Here is a 17,213-nt window from a genome sequence, read left to right as displayed (position 1 = left end):
ACTAGCTCCACTCTTTAACATTGGAGAGAGGAGGATGTGCAATTGGTGTTCCAGGCCCTCAAAAGGGGCCCATACCATCCGGTACACACACCGGTCCCCAACCTCTCTCCATTCATGGGGTTTTGAAACCCATGTCGCATGTTTAGCAAGTGCCACCCAACTGAGGCTGAGTCATTTCTGTCACAAAGCAGTCCCATCCCAAGCTGCTGTGGGATAACGCTAAGTGTGTGTGTGTGGGGGGTGCATGCCAATGCAAATTCTTAAAATTCTTTGCCCACTCTCTACCCTTCGCCACCAGATGTCCGGGTGGCGCTCGTCCTGACTCTGCTTACACGTGAAACAGGAGGAGAGATTAAAATGAGGGGGGATTTTCAGCTCAGAAAAGAGACGACTGAGGGGGGCTATGACAGAGGGCTCTAAAGCTTGAGTGGTGTGAGTAAGGAAATGTTATTGAACCCTCCACACAACGCAGGCACTAGCGCCACCCACAGGTTAACAGGCAGCAGGCAGGTTTTAAGAGAACAGAAGCAGGCTGCTCGTCAGACAAGACGAACCCGCGGGCGGCCCTGCTCACAGCGGGTACCAGTCTGTCCATTCACAGGGCCAAGCAGCCACCAAACCGGCACAGAACTGGGGGGGGGGGGCGCGGATCACTGGCCCCGCCCAGAACAGCACCGCGCTGGAGCAAGCGGGGCCGCGCCTCGGCCTGGGCGGGGCCTTTCGCCCTCCCCCAGCAGCGAGCAGGAGGCGGGGCCTGGCTAGGGTGGGGCGTGTTGGCGTCAACCGAGCTCCTATCACGTGACGGGTGACGGCCTCTGTAGGGCACGGTGTCGGTGTCACGTGGGGGTCACCGTGTCACGTGGCGCGCGCGATGGCGGCTCCGGGGGAGCGCGGGGCGGGGGGCACCGCCGAGGAGGCGTTTCTCACCTTCTACAGCGAGGTACCTGCGCGGGCCGTGGGGCTCCCCGGGCGGGGCGGGGCGGCCCCCCCGTAGCTCTGGGTTGCCGAGGCTCTGCCCGGCCCGGGCCTCTCCGCCGCCCCTCCCGGACAAGCCGCCGCTGGGGCAGTTGGGCAGCTGCCCGAGCCCTGCAGAGCCGCTGCGAGCCGGGCGCGGCGGTGCCGGCGCAGGGGCCCGGCCCGTGTTAGCCCCGCGGGGCTCGTGGTTCTGCCAGCCCCGCCCCCACTGCCGGCCGAGGAGCGCTGCTGGCATCAGCCCCGATTTTCGGGTCCCTGGCCGCAGGCCTGGGCCTGGGCCTCCGGCTTCAATCGCCTGCACCCTAAAAAGCTTCATTTTTCTTTTCAATGCAAACCTGGATTCTGCAGAGGATGAGGCTGGAATCACTGTGGGAGGCTTCTCTTTGCCTTCTCCCGCTGACTTTTTCTAGATTTCGTTCATAAAGACAGACCCCTAGGAGAGAAACAAAGTGGATAGAGGCAACATTAGTGTCAATGGCAGCAACTAGCCGACTGTACATTTATCTACAGTGTTTCAGCCAGTGAGACCGACCAGCTTCCCAAATGCACCGCTTACTTTTTCCTGACATAAGAATGGTTTTGCTTTTTTTTTTTTTTTTAAAGTGGACTACATCCTTATGCTACCTCCCCCCCCAGAAAAACAAGCAAACAAACAAAATCCCAACAAAACCCCAAAGGAAGGTAACTAACAAGTTACCTATGTCAGAGTAATATGGTACTGGATAAGGCATTTATTAGATTCCAGTGTATGCTGGCCACTGTAACAAAGTAGGAGATAAACCAGCAGAATGCATGTTATAGGGTAGCAGAGTGAAGAGTGTAAATGATGAGGACAGATGAAAGGTGCTGAATCTCTGTTCCAAGCTCTCAAGGTGACCTAAAAGCTGCGGGTTCCCTTCCTTGTCAAGAGGGGGCTCATCTCTGTTGCAAATGAAGGGGTCCTAATGTGTGATATTTTAGTTGTACATACAGTACACTGTATTTTGAGGATCACACTCAGTGGGAAATATACACTCCAGACAGCTCCCCTTTTTCATTATACCTGCATTGAAAGCGGCTTTGTGTGTGTGCACGCTGAGCACTGCACCATTGCTGAATCTGTTCCACCTCATCACTTGGCCTCTTAGACAATCTGCCATCCCACTCAAGTGCAGAGGATTTTCTTTTCTTTTTCCTGACTGTTAAGCTTTATCTTCACATAAACTTGCATCAGTTTAACATGAGCACTGTCTGCATGTGAGTGGTGTCCTTAGCCACTGTTTGTCAGAATGGGTGATGGAATGGATCACTTGATTACCTGTTCTGTTCATTGCCTCTGAAGCATCTGGCATTGGCCACGGTGAGAAAACAGGATAGTGGGCTAGGTGGACCTTTGGTCTGAAGCAGTATGGCTGTTCTTATATTGTGTTGGTTTAACTTAAATTGACTTTTAAACTGGTTCATTTGAACCAATGTATGTATGTGGACACTCTTATTTCAATTTAGCTTAATCCTATGGAGAAGAAAAAAATAGTAAGATGAACCAAAATTAGCCCACTCTCAAATAAATAAATCTGCACACACATATGTGCCAGCTTAATTAAATCAGTTTAAAACCACACCTCTAGTTAAACCCATGAAGGTTTGTGTGTAGAAAGACCTTAAGGGGCGGTTTATATAGCTTAGAGAATGATAAATGCTGAAGGTGAGCAACATTGTTAGGATGTCAGGAATCAGGTGGTATGGGGTTTAGGGCACAGCTGCTGAACAGGTTAGTTCAGGAAGAAGCAAAAGCAGTATCTGGACTGTTGTGGCTGAGGAGATAGAGAAGGTGAAGAGAGAGCATTGTTCTATAGCATGCAGCAGAAGAATAAAGTGAGCTTAGCAAATACCAGAGCAAGGAAAGTCCCCACTGAGCTATTGGCTGCAGACCTGAGTCTGGGTGGGATGTTGTGTAGGTTGCCTTTGAATGAAACCCTCTGTCATGGTGGTCATATCAGAATGCAACTAATTATGTGGTGATCACTCAGTTAATGAAGTGTCCTCTCCAGGTGAAGCAGATCGAAAAGCGTGACTCTGTTTTAACGCCAAAAAACCAGATTGAGAGACTGACCCGACCTGGATCCTCCTATTTCAACCTGAATCCATTTGAAGTAAGTTTGAGCCCTCTCTGTATTACTGACTCCTACTTAGAGATCCTTGTGTACCTACTGGATATTTAATAACGGTTGAAAAATACATCCAGGCATAGTTCCAGATAGCAAGGGTTCACCAAACGGACTATGTCCTCACGTTCCCTGCTCAGCCAATAAGAGGCACAAGCTGTATATGCACCTCCTTTTGGCAGGTTTCACTGGTATGCTGTATTACTGGGAGACTTGGCAGGTTTATGGCTGGCATCTTTTGGGTAAGGGTATAACACGACTGTCTCACCAGCTTTTGGTCTTGTCAGACTCTTGACTCCATTGGTATTTACTGCTTGTGCATTTTATTTTGGATGTCTGAAGCAAAGCTTTAGAACAGATTGCTTCTTGGAATAAAGTTTTAGGTAATTTTCAGGGCAGTAAGCAAATTCAGGTCAGTTACCTGTGGCACTTTAGAGGATCAACAAGATATGTGAAATGAGTGTGTGCCCCCTTGGGCACTGCATCATGCATTCATGGTGTAGCAAAGCACTGAAGCTGTACTGTACATACAACAAACATTAGCCTGAATTGACTCTTCTGAGGGTGCCTTTGTGCAGGATCTCCTGTTCCTGTCTCTAGCCTGAGAAACTCTCAGCCTTCCCCGTTCCTGAGTTTGAGCTGAAAAGGAGCCCAATTGCTCTGTCTGCCAGTGTGAGTCTGCAGAATAGTTCTGCACAGAATCCTGACACTTGGTTAGAAAGTGGACACATGTTTTCAGAAAACCCTGTGAAATCCAACAGCTACACAGAGGCTTTTTTCCTAGAATTAAAGTTAATTTCCAATTTCTTTATTTAACATCATCCACGGCAGTGCCTATAGACTCAAGAGTTGAGCTAGCACAGAAGTTCCCCAGATCTTTCATTCAGCAGACCAGTTCATAAGAGAGATTTCCTAAATTCAAATACACCCTAATGGGCACTTCCTTGGACAAACTTCCAAACTCTGGACTGCAAGGCTGTCACTCTAGAACAGGGGCAGGCAACCTATGGCATGAGTGCCGAAGGTGGCACACAAGCTGATTTTCAGCGGCACTCACACTGGCCGGGTCCTGGCCACCAGTCCGGGGGGCTCTGCATTTTAATTTAATTTTAAATGAAACTTCTTAAACGTTTTAAAAACTTTATTTACTTTACATGCAACAATAGTTTAGTTATATATTATAGACTTATAAAAAGAGACCTTCTACAAACCGTAAATGTATTGCTTGCATGCGAAACCTTAAGTTAGAGTGAATAAATGAAGACTCGGCACACCACTTCTGAAAGGTTGCCAACCACTGCTCTAGAACCAGGCAGTGAAACTCACTAGTCTCTTTTCATTTCAAGATGAGAAAAATGCGTAAATTAAACAAACAGTATTAATGGGAGAGACTGTCATAGCTATTCCATCAGATCAATAATCAAAAGTGATATTAGTAATTTTGGGCAGGAAACAGGTTGTTAAAAATGACTTAACCTGCCAGTATTTCACTAAATACTACCAACTCCAGTTTTCTATTCTAAACAAGTTGAGCTGTACTGCAAGGCTGAAATTGCAGTTAGCAGCTAAAGGTGGCTTCCTGGCACCTTTGCATCATTGAGATACTGAGGCCAGCTGGAGACTGGAACAGCAACATGCTTCAGCCATGCCCCCGCTGACTGACTTTTTGTCCCTGTATGCCAGTGAAACAGGTGTTACAGGGCTGGGCCGCAGGGAACCTGACAATTGGTGCCTGTCATGAAACTCTCTCTGCTGTGGGTACTTCTAGGTACTACAGATGGATCCTGATGTCACAGATGAAGAAATAAAGAAGAGATTCCGGCAGGTATGTGGCCATTGTGTTGGTCTAGCGTAGTGCCGAATGTCTCTGGAGGGACCTCGAGAACTTGAACAAAGCCGGGTCAGCTGTGTATAGCATAAGGAGAATGCCCAGTAGGGAGTAGCCCTTGCACTTTTTTGGAGCAGCTCTTGCTATCTGTAATGGCTGAGGTATGAAGGCTGCATGTTGGCGGGGAAATAGCCTTTGCTGCAGAGCAGTGCATGGCCTGGTCTGAGAAGAAACTGGTCTTGGTTTGACCAAGAGAGTGTTGAAGTGCTCAGTGTATATTTATGTTAGTAAAGTCCATGACCCTGCCCTAATGATGGATTGTATGTGTAGCTAAGGATTCCAGTGAGCACCTGACTTTTGCAGAACAACTTTCTTACCCTGCCAGGGAACTTCCCGGTATTGTGGGAGAACAGGATGTGGTGAAGGGGATTCTACTCCCAACGGTTGCATTGCATCTCCCCCAGATACTTCTATGGCCTGAGGAAATGAGCATGGGGCTGGGAGTCAGGATGCCTGGAGTTATTTCTCAATGTCTATGACTTGCTGATCTTAATTCTCTGCACTTTGCATCCCTTGCAGAGTGAGGGTGTTCAGGCCTTTCATCTGAAATATCCTGTGCCCTAGAAGTAACCTCACTGAGGAGTAGGCCATATCCGTGTGCAGCAGAGTTTTGAGCTAGGCAGTGGACAGGGGCTTCTGGAGCAGTGGGACTTAAGGAAGGGTGTTTGTTCTACATTGTAATCAGCACGAGCTAAGGAGTGAGCGTTCTGTCAGAAGCGCTTTTATTGAGCCCATGTGGATCTGTGGAATCATGATGTCCACCTAAATTGAGCCGTAAAGCTGCCACTGGTTAGAGTGTCCTCTTCAGACCTTTACTGATACTACACTAAGTGGGGAAGCTCCAGTGAGTCAATTTTCTCTTCACTAGGAGAGAATCCTGTGCTATATAAGCAGTGTGATACCTTTTTAGCTGATGCTTTTCTCCTGTCGCTTACCTCAGAAAGAGTGCTTTTTTCCATGGAGGCATCTATGAAATAGCCATTATCTGTAAAAACTATTCTAATCTTGCATTACTTTCTCGTTTTTTGTAGTTATCCATATTGGTACATCCTGACAAAAATCAAGATGATGCTGAAAGAGCCCAGAAGGCCTTTGAAGGTAATGTCCCTGACAGTGTCACATCTGGTGCTATTGTACTGATGTTTCTCCTTAGCTGGTTTTGATGTTTTAATTTATTAGATCAGGAGAGAACTTGTTCTCTTCCCTGGATGGTGAGGAACTGCAGACTGGGCCTTGAGTGTAGATGCGTTTGGGGAGAGAGAGAGAGAAATACAGATATTCAGTATGATTACTTTCTCTTATAGCTGCAGAATTCCTCTAGGTGGCAGCAGTTGCTTTGTTACAGTCTGATAACAGACAAATTGAAAATCAAGTGGCTGTATAGATCTAGTGGGACTTCTCTAACTGGAGTAGAAAAACATGTGCACAGTGTGAGGGCAGTGTTTTGTGGGTTTTAGCCACACACTTTGCACTAAAGCCAGTAGGAGTCATGCAGCATAAAACTAACTGCCTGGTGCTCTAAAACCCTACCACCTACTGGGACTGACAATTTCAAGCCTAATGAATCCTAAATGTGGCCCAAGGAAGGTCTTTGCCATTGGAGTCTGTATTGATGATAAGTTCTTCTAGCTAGTCAAGTTGTGACTAACCTAGGAGATCCCTGGAAAAAGTATACAAAAATCACATAGTAACTAAAACTCGTAGTGTTTTGTGAATGTGTTTTTTGTCAAATTAAAGTCCCATTCCATTACATCACGTAATGGCAGACAGCTAAAAAGTGACATATTTTTAAAGTGCTTATATACAAATGATAGAAGTCTAAATAATAAGATGGGTGAACTAGTGTGCCTCGTATTTAATGAGGGTATTGATATAATAGACATCACAGAAACTTGGTGGAATGAGGGTAATCAATGGGACACAGTAATAACAGGGTACAAAATATATTGGAAGGACAGAACAGGTCATGCTGGTGGGGGAGTGGCACTATATGTGAAAGCGTAGAATCAAATGAAGTAAAAATCTTAAATGAACCAAACTGTACCATAGAATCTCTATGGATGGCAATTCCATGCTCTAATAATAAGAATATAGAAGTAGGTATATACTACCGAGCACTTGACTAGGATGGTGATAGTGACTTTGAAATGCTCAGGGACATTAGAGAAGCTATTAAAAAAAAAGCTCAATGGGGATTTCAGCTATCCCCATATTGACTGGGTACTTGTCACTTCAGGACAGCATACAGAGAGAGTTTTTTGACACCTTAAATGACTGCCTCTTGGAGCAGCTAGTCCTGGAATCCACAGGAGGAGAGGCAATTCTTGATTTAGTCCTAAGTGGAGCACAGGATCTGGTCCAAGAGGTGAATATAGCTGGATCGCTTGGTAATAGTGAAAAAATATAATTCAATTTAACATCTCTGTGGCAGGGAAAACACCTCAGCAGCCCAACACTATAGCATTTAATTTAAAAAAGGGAGACTGCACAAAAATGAGGAAGTTAGTGAAACAGAAATTAAAAGGTACAGTGCAAAAAGTCAAATCCCTGCAAGCTGCATGGAAACTTTTTAAAGACACCATAGAGGCCCAACTTAAATATGTACCACAAATTAAAAAAATATAGTAAGAGAACCAAAAAAGTGCCACTGTGGCTAAACAACGAAGTAAAAGAAGCAGTGAGAGGCAAAAAGGCATCCTTTAAAAAGTGGAAGTTAAATCCTAGTGAGGAAGATAGAAAGGAGCACAAACTCTTGCAAATGAAGTGTAAAAATATAATTGGGAAGGCCAAAAAATAATTTGAAGAACGGCTAGCCGAAGATTCAGAGTCATAGCAAAATTTTTTTTTAAATACATCAGAAGCAGGAAGCCTGCTAAACAACCAGTGGGGCCACTGGACGATCTTGAAGCTAAAGGAGCACTCAAGGACAAGAAGGCCATTGCGGAGAAACTAAATTAATTCTTTGCCTCGGTCTTCACGGCTGAGGATATGTGGGAGTTCCCAAATCTGAGCTGTTCTTTTTAGGTGACAAATCTGAAAAACTCTCAGATTGAGGTGTCATTAGAGGAGGTTTTGGAACAAATTGATAAATTAACAGTAATAAGTCACCAGGGCCAGATGGTATTCAGCCAAGAGTTGTGAAGTAACTCAAATGTGAAGTTGCAGAATTACTAACTGTAGTCTGTCACCTATCATTTAAATCAGTACCAAATGACTGGAGGATAGCTAATGTGATGCCAGTTTTTAAAAAGGGCTCCAGAGGTGACCCTGGCAATTACATGCCAGTAAGCCTGACTTCACTACCAGGAAACTGGTTGAAACTAGCTCAGTGGTTTGAGCATTGGCCTGCTAAACCCAGGGTTGTGAGTTCAATCCTTGAGGGGGCCACTTAGGGATCTGAGGCAAAAATCAGTACTTGGTCCTGCTAGTGAAGGCAGGGGGCTGAACTCGACCTTTCAAGGTCCCTTCCAGTTCTTGGAGATAGGTATATCTCCCAATTATTATTATTATTATTATTATATTAGTAAAGAACAAAATTGTCGGACACATAGATAAACATACTTTGTTGTGGAAGAGTCAACATGGTTTTTGTAAAGAGAAATCATGCCTCACCAATCTACTGGAATTCTCTGAGGGGCTCACTGGGTATGTAGACAAGGGGGATCCAGTGGATATAGTGTACTTAGATTTTCAGAAAACTTTTGACATGGTCCCTCACCAAAGGCTCTTAAGCAAAGTAAGCTGTCATGGGATAAGAGGGAAGGTCCTCTCATGGTTTGGTAGCTGGTTAAAAGATAGGAAACAAACGGTTGAAATAAATGGTCAGTTTTCAGAACGGAGAGAGGTAAATAGTAGTGTCCCCGGGGGTCTGTACTGGGCCCAGTTCTATTCAACATACTCATAAATGATCTGGAAAAAGGGTTAAACAGTGAGGTCGCAAAATTTGCAGATGATACAAAACTACTCAAGATAGTTAAGTCCCAGGCAGGCTGCGAAGCACTACAAAAGGGTCTCTCAAAACTGGGTGACTGGACAACAAAATGGCAGGTGACATTCAATGTTGATAAATGCAAAGTAATATACATTGGAAAACATAATCTCAACTATAGATATAAAATGATGTTGCCTTTCGAGAGAGATCTTGGAGTCATTGTTGATAGTTCTCTGAAAATATCCACTCAGTGTACTGCGGCAGTCAGAAAGGCAAACAGAATGTTGGGAATCATTAAGAAAGGGATAGATAATAATACAGAAAATATCATGTTGCCTCTATATAAATCCATGGTACGCCCACACCTTGAGTACGGCATGCAGATTTGGTCGCCCCATCTCAAAAAAGATATATTAGAATTGGAAAAGATTCAGAGAAGGGCAGCCAAAATGATTAGGGATATGGAAGGGCTGCCATATGAGGAGAGATTAATAAGACTGGGACTTTTCAGCTTGGAAAAGAGACAACTCGGGGAATATGACTGAGGTCTATAAAATCATGACTGGTGTGGAGAAAGTAAATAAGAAAGTGTTATTTACTCCTCATAGCACAAGAACTAGGGGGTCACCAAATGAAATTAATAGGCAGCAGGTTTAAGACAAACACAAGGAATTATTTTTTTCACACAATGCACAGTCAACCTGTGAAACTCTGCCAGAGACATTATGAACCTCAAGACTATAACAGAGTTAAAAAAAGAACTAGATAAATTCATGGAGGATAGGTCCATCAGTGGCTATTAGCCAGGATGGGCAGGGATGGTGTCCCTAGCCTCTGCCAGAAGATGGGAATGGGCGACGGATGGATCACTTCATGATTACCTGTTCTGGTCATTCCCTCTGGGGCACCTGGCATTGGCAACTGTTGGAAGACAGGATACTGGGCTAGATGGACCTTTGTTCTGACCCAGTATGGCCACTCTTATGTTCTTATGTTCTTGTCAGCTGTGGACAAAGCATACAAGTTGCTACTGGACCAGGAGCAAAAGAAGAGGGCCTTGGATGTGATACAGGCAGGGAAAGAATATGTGGAACATACTGTAAGTACTTCATGTGTGACAGCCCTTGGTGCTTAGAGAATTGTTGTCATTTAGTTGTACAGCACAGTGTATGCTAAAGGCAGAATAGGTGAGCTGTCCAAACCCCAGAACAGATCTGTGCCCCAAGGAGCTCTACAGTCCAGTTGCATGAGTGAGAATGAACTTAAACACAAGTAATTCAGCAGGGGTAACTGGGTGAAATGTAATGGCCTGCAATATACTCAAGGTCAGACTAGATGGTGTAATGTTCCCATTTGGCCTTAAACTCTAAGAATGAATGATACTGAACAAACACAGGGAGGCAGAGGGTGGTTAGAACTGGATGTGTAATGGGGCAGGTTTATTTTGGGAGAAGCCCTGTAAAGTGATGGAGGAAGCTGGCTTAGTCATACACTTACTAAACTGGAGAGAGAGGCTGATAAGGGGAACCTCAGTGACTCTCTAAACCAAGAAACTCATCTGTTCTGATAGCGATTGTGGGAAACTTCTCAGTAGACTGGTACAAAGTAAGCGTGTGTGTGTGTGTATAGAGCCACAACACTTGGATAGCAAGGAGTCCAGTGGCGCCTTAAAGACTAACAGATTTATTTGGGCATAAGCTTTCATGGGGAAAAAACTCCACCTCTTCAGATGCATGGAGTGAAAATTACAGATACAGGCATAAATATATATTGGCACATCAAGAGAAGGGAGTTACCTTACAAGTGGAGAACCAATGTTGAAGGCCAGTTCTTCACGTGCCAATATATATTTATGCCTGTATCTGTAATTTTCACTCCATGCATCTGAAGAAGTGGAGTTTTTTCCCCATGAAAGCTTATGCCCAAATAAATCTGTTAGTCTTTAAGATGCTACCAGACTCTTTGTTGTTTTGTGGATACAAACTAACACGGCTACCCCTGTGATACTTAACACTTGGATGTAATGTAAAACACAAATTCAGGTTAAGGTCTCTCTGCAAAACACTTAGTTACATGGTGTGTCGGGGTTGCAGAATTAGCTGGACACCCCTAACCTAACACCAATAAAATGCTCTTTTTGTTCTGATGTATGACGCTCTTTAGGTGAAAGAAAAAAAGAAGTTGTTAAAGAAGGAAGGAAAGCCAACCAACGTAGAGGAGGATGATCCGGAAGTAGTAAGTTGCATGAGAGCAGATATTTTTGGGACTGTTTAAAGGGGCTGAAAGTCAAAGAGGAATCTGTTCTTGACCCTCTGCAGTTTTGAGTGATCTCTTCCCAGTCATCCCATCCCAGTTTCTGGCACTTGGAGGTTTAGGGACACCTGGAACAGGGGTTGCATCTGTGACCATCTTGGCTAACAGCCATTGATGGACTTATCCTCCATGAGCTTATCTAATTCTTTTTTTAATCCAGTTATATTTGGCTTTCACAACATCCCATGGCAACTGTGCGTTGTGTGAAGTAGTACTTCATTTTGTTAGTTTTAAACCTGTTGGCTGTTCATTTTATCAGGTGACCCTAGTTGTTGTTGTTATGTGAAGGGATAAATAACACATCCTCATTCACTTTCTCCTTACCATTCAGGATTTTGAAGACCTCTGTCATATCAGCCCTTAGTCATCTCTTCTAAGCTGAACAGTCCCAGGCTTTTTAATCTCTCCTTGTATGGAAGCTATTCTTCTAATCATTTTTGTCTCTCTTCCTTTTCCAATTCTAATATCTGTTCTTTGAGATGGGGCAACAAGAACTCCTTTTAGTATTCAAGGTGTGGGCATACCATGGATTTATATAGTATGTGATGATGTTTTTTGTCTTATTATCTATCACTGTCCTAATGGTTCCTAACATTGTTAGCTTGTGTGACTGCTGCTGCACATTAAGTGGATGTTTTCAGAGAACTATCCACAATGACTCCAGACTAGAGGTCAACTACGTGAGCACAGTGGTTCCTTCTGACCTTGGAATCTGGGACTGTTAAGCAGTTTTTATTTGTACAATGATACAGGAACACTTGTCTGTGACTTGGAAGAGCGTATGTTTCAATAGGTATTTAGAAACTAAAGGATGTTCTTCTAGTTTGTCTTTTGTTCTTACAAAGGGACTTTCTTTTGACAGCTAATAAAGAGCCCTTAGTGAAGTACCATTGTTTACTTTCCATTTGTTTCTAGAAGTTCCTTGTTATGTATGTTGGTTATTAAAGGTTCTTTTATTTAAACCCAGGTTTCCCATTTTTCAGCATGTTTTTTAGTGTAGAATGATTTTGCAGTGAAGTCCATAATACCTGGGTAGTGGCCTCTTGTCCTTTCTGTAGCAGCAGACAAGGCTACATTGCAGTACTCAACAGAAGGGTAGCAGGGCTTGTCAGTGAGAGCTTTGTTTCCGACTCTGCTTTAGTAATAAAGTGGGGGGAAAAAAGACTATGGCAGGCTAACAGAGCTCTTTTCTGAGGCAGGCCATAATGTGAGATGGCTCCTCAATGCCTCCCATTAGGTTGGGTTGCTATTGAGGCTGGCTGCCTTGTAAATAAAAGAGCATTACAATTTTTTGAGCATTAAAATTCTGTCCTGTGGGCCTCCAAAAGGTACGTGATTCTGATCTTGGGTGATACTTGACTCTCTTGCTGTGGAAGGAGGTGCTGGGTAGGGATTTTGGGCAGAGTGGTGTTGTGCAGAAGTACCCTCCCTCCCCCTTGCATGCTTCCCCTTCCTTTCCCACCAGTGGCAGAACTGAAGTGGGATGCACTTCTTCACTCCAGCCATCCATACCCAATAGGCTGTGTGACCAGAGTGTTTCTGTGCAGCATTATCCCGTTCCTCTGGCTCTGCAGTTGCTGGTAACAGGGATCCTGAGGTAGCAGGGGAAGGCTGGAGTGGCCTGCTGACCTGTCAGCTCCTGTGGAGGTCAATGGAAATGCATTAACTTGGATGCCAAGCGTTGAGCTTTTGTGTCACACCACATTATGATTAATGCCCTTTGACTATGGGTCTCATATGGAGCTTCTTACTTGTCCCTAATAACCCCTGGATGCTAGACTGTAGACCTGAAGGGCTAGTGTAAAACAGAGGCTTATGTAGCCACATTACGATACATTATGTTGTTGAAATAAAGTTCTGTTGCTTACAGTTCAAACAGGCTGTATACAAACAAACAATGAAGCTTTTTGCTGAACTGGAAATTAAAAGGAAAGAGAGAGAGGCTAAAGAGATGCATGAAAGGTATGAGCAACATCGGAGTTCTGTCTGTGTGAAAGATGATCTTTTTTCAAGTATACTGAGAAGAGAGACTGTGTCATGACTGCAGAATTCTGTGTGTGTAAATTTACGGTGTGGAGACTTGGTTTGTAAAGACAATGTTATTTTAAACTGAGGATACTGGCATTTCCCAGAGGAACAATTACATAAAATGGCATGTATGTTTGTGTGAAAAGGGCTAAATTCCTAATGTTAATTATGTGCCTGAAATCTTTTGGGTGTTGTGTGATGTCCTTTGGTGACATCCATGTCTTGGTGGCTCACCAGTCAGTTTTTTGTATGGTCTGGAGTGTGCGTGTGTGTATGTATATGTGTGTGTGTATGTATATGTGTATGTATATAATTTTTTCGTCATCTGTATGGTTTGCAAGTAGGATCTTGTATCAATAATGCTACCTTAGATTGCACTTTTCTCCTACTAGATGCTTAGAAGTGAGTATTTCATCCATCTGTTCTGATAAACAGTTAGTCTCCCCTTTACAATCAGAGCAGATGTCTCTGTGGTGAGGGATTTTGTGTGTCTTTTTAATGTAGATGCTGGTGGGTCCATAACTATTGCTTTATGGCCTGTTGTACAGGAAGCGACAGAGAGAGGAGGAAATCGAGGCTCAAGAGAAAGCCAAGCGAGAGCGAGAATGGCAGAAGAACTTTGAGGTAATCTGCAAGCATAACCAGTTGCCACCTGCATTTAGAGAGTCATATCCGCTCTTGGGTAGGCTGCAGAGCATGTACACGAAGAACAAGGAAGATCACCCCATCCACTGAAGGCACGAGGCACTCCAAGTAGGCACATTTTAGTGAAGGATCCTACAGGAACCTGTTTTCTGCCTTCTTGATGGGCAGAAACCAGACCCATGCGTGTCTCATGAGTACTGAAGGGTGTCTCACTGCCCCTTCTGAGAGTAGGTGTCTGGTGAATTGCAGTCCAGTGTCTTTCACCTCCAGGTCACCGACTTGATATCTACCCCAAGTCAGGAGATTGGGTTGCCTCTGAGCCCAGGTCATTGGTGACCAATAACAGTTAACCTCTGATGGCTATTCAACAACCAGTGTGGAATTAGTTGGTGGGTCCCAGGCTAGTTTTAGGTGGTCAGGTGCTCGCGTCACAAAAATTGCCATCTCAATTTGCTGAGATTGCCAGAGGCACAGAGTATCAAAGACCAAATGGGGGCAGAGGTGGAGCTCCCCTCTAGGTGTGCTAATGTTGGGAACTGGAGTAATTGACACCCCCCCCCACACACACACCCTCCTCTCTAGCTGGGAGAGAAGGTTTTGAGACAGAAGAGCATGTGAATTCTTGGTCGGAGCCTGTGTGTGTTGTTGGAGGGGAGACCCTTGCTGAGGTTGTTTCAGGTTTCTTGTTTCTAGGAGAGGTTCTCCTCTGAGCTCTCAGTGCTGCAAGACAAATGTTTTTGCTTCAAATGAGGATTCGGACCTGGAAAGTGACCCTGAAAATGGCACCTTAAAGTTCCATGTTCCTCTGATTCCATTTCAAACCCGCTGAGTTCACAAATAAAAAGCTCTTTCTGGCAGCCAGTGGTATATGCTCCTGCTGGTCACTCAAGGCTCTTTCTGGCATGTGCATCAACACCAGCAGCAAAGGTTTGGCAATCAGAATGTAGTGAACCATTCTGGCCTGAGAGCCAAAGGGGAATCCAGCTTCCCTCCCAGAGCTGTGAGGCTCTGCGGGGTAATTTAACCTCATTTTGTGTTACTGAAGCCAGTAGCTCTGGCAGCTTCACATAGGGAGCAGGTCTCTGGAGTAGGAACCGCGTTTATTCAGTTGCGTTCCAGACAATAACTGCACTTTATATGTAAACTGGACCACGTTTGTATTTTAAGATGGATTAACTTTTCTAGTAATGTTCCTCCTGCGTCTCCATCTGACTCGCTAGTGTTTGTTCATGTACGTCTTGCTTTCCTCTCTGCCGCATCATGCGCCGGTCTGAGTCTGCTTCCTAGAATTCTAGGAGTCAGGAAAGGAAAGGATCAGTTAGTGCCTTGTCTGTCCCTGGACAGTGAGAAATGGTTTCCTATGTCATCAGACGGCACTGGTGTGCTCTGCTCTGTTCAATGATGATAACAAGTCGGCTGCGTGTGTGTGTTCCCTCTGTGTGCTGGCCCGGCTCTGCAGATCGCTGACACAGCAAACCCTGAGAGAATCCCCAGTGACCCAGAGATAAGGTACAAAGGCACCTGGCCAGGTTTATTGTCAAACGAAGCACAGTAATAGTTTCCCACAGACTGTACAGGACATACTATGAATATGTGCCCCTGACAATGGACCGGCTCAGTCAGTGGTGGGACACTCCACTGCACCCTAGGCCAGACAAAGACATTGTCCCAGGGATGTATTCTTTTGTACACAGGTACAAACAAGTTACACAACCCTCCTGGTGCATCGAGGTACAACCCCTCTGCGTGTTGGGGTGCTGCCTCTCTCTTGGTACATGTTGGTTCGAACAAACAGGTCTATCCATCGTATTATCCTTTTGACCCTGTTGTTTAGGATGGGTCTGCCTGTACCTCCTTATCTCTGTGGAATGTGTTCATACTGGACTGTTCTGGTGCCATCCTGGCACCTGTTTATACTATTAATGCTTGATTCCTTTTAGGTAGGTGTATACGTTCAATTAGCAGCCTTCTTCTTGCCAGCTCGGAAGCTGTGGTCAGGAGCCGAGTCCGAGAGTGGGGCCAGAGCCACAGTCAGGAGTCAGGGCCAAGAGCAGGGCCGAGTGGTACTCCCTCCCCGCTCCCTGTGGGGGCTGGCCAAGGATCCCCCCGGTGCCCCTTGAAAGTTCTTCCATGCCCCCTTTGGGGGGTGTACCCCAGTTTGGGGACCACTGTGCTAGGGGATCTCTGTGGGGAGTTCCCTCTGCTAGGCAAAGAGGAAAATGCCTGCAATCTGCTGGAGTTGGTAGGAGGTGACCCATTCTTGACTCTTGTTAACCCTTCCTCCTCCTTTGTCCTGTTCAGGAGAGTCGGGATGGCCGTGTAGACAGTTGGAGAAACTTCCAGGCAAATACAAAAGGGAAGAAAGAAAAAAAAAACAGGACCTTCCTGAGACCTCCCAAAGTAAAAATGGAGCAGCGCGAATGAGTCCAGCGGCAGCTATGCACGAGCAAGTCTTCTCAGCCCCATCCCTGCTTTTAAGGACTTATTGGCTTCTAGAGTAATACTTGCTTTTAGTAGATTGCTTGGTTCCGGTACGGCTGAATATTGGTCAAAGTATTTTTTTGTACTCTGTACATTTGAATTAGGATCGTGGTATAAAATCAGTCATGAACCAGCTGCTCATAGAATAACCAGCTTAGGAAGGTCCTGCTGTTGTTGCTGTCCTGTTTGTTTGCAGCCCTGTAACTTAATGTTTTGTACTTCACAGAGATTGTGTTGTTCCACCACCTTCATGTATAGTTTTGTGAGAGTTGAATTAAACAAGAAGCTTGAAATGGTGCCTGGCACCTTCCCAGGCTTCGTCCTTCTCAGCGAGTCAAACTTTGGAAAGATCTCTACCAGCCGGGGGTCATTTGTCAGCCCGACACAGGTGGTGGGGGCTTGAGTCTGACTTGGAGTTGTGCAGTTAAACTTTCTGCAGTTCCCCATCAAAGTGTGTGGTGCTGAAAGCCACCCCCTGTGTCTGATTCCTAAACTGCAATCTCCTGGCTCTCCAGTTCAGAGCTCTGGGAATTTCAGACTTGCTAGTCACCTGTAAAGAAAATGATCTGTTCTGTATGTAAAATAAATTTTTACCCAAGTTATTTGATTCTTGTGCAGAATTATTCCGAAGATGCAAATTTGAGCTGTTGAGGGAGAACATCAGCCTCTGGTACTTGGCACTTCTTTGCTTGGTGTGAATGCTTCCTCAGGCCAGCTTCTGCTCCAGCACCTGCTTGCAAACTCATTAGATGGTCACTATAGAAATTGCTATGACTTGACTCTGGAGCAGAGGTCGGCAACCTATAGC

At 45.0% G+C, this 17,213-nt stretch overlaps 1 protein-coding gene across 1 annotated transcript; it reads left to right on the top strand.

Annotated features, from left to right (window-relative positions):
• Window positions 1-835: 835 nt before the first annotated feature.
• Window positions 836-17,007, top strand: DNAJC8 (DnaJ heat shock protein family (Hsp40) member C8). Its single transcript, XM_030538904.1, has 9 exons — window positions 836-940; window positions 3,006-3,107; window positions 4,888-4,944; window positions 6,039-6,105; window positions 9,943-10,037; window positions 11,102-11,173; window positions 13,122-13,213; window positions 13,828-13,903; window positions 16,226-17,007. Exons 1-9 carry the CDS (start codon window positions 872-874, stop codon window positions 16,346-16,348), a joined length of 753 nt encoding a protein of 250 aa, XP_030394764.1. The 5' UTR covers window positions 836-871; the 3' UTR covers window positions 16,349-17,007.
• The last annotated feature ends 206 nt before the right edge of the window (window positions 17,008-17,213 follow it).

This window comes from Gopherus evgoodei, chromosome 20, assembly GCF_007399415.2.
Source record: "Gopherus evgoodei ecotype Sinaloan lineage chromosome 20, rGopEvg1_v1.p, whole genome shotgun sequence".
Lineage (NCBI taxonomy): Eukaryota > Metazoa > Chordata > Testudines > Testudinidae > Gopherus > Gopherus evgoodei.
Note: the sequence above shows the minus strand (reverse complement) of the source record. Positions and strands in the feature narration are given on the sequence as shown.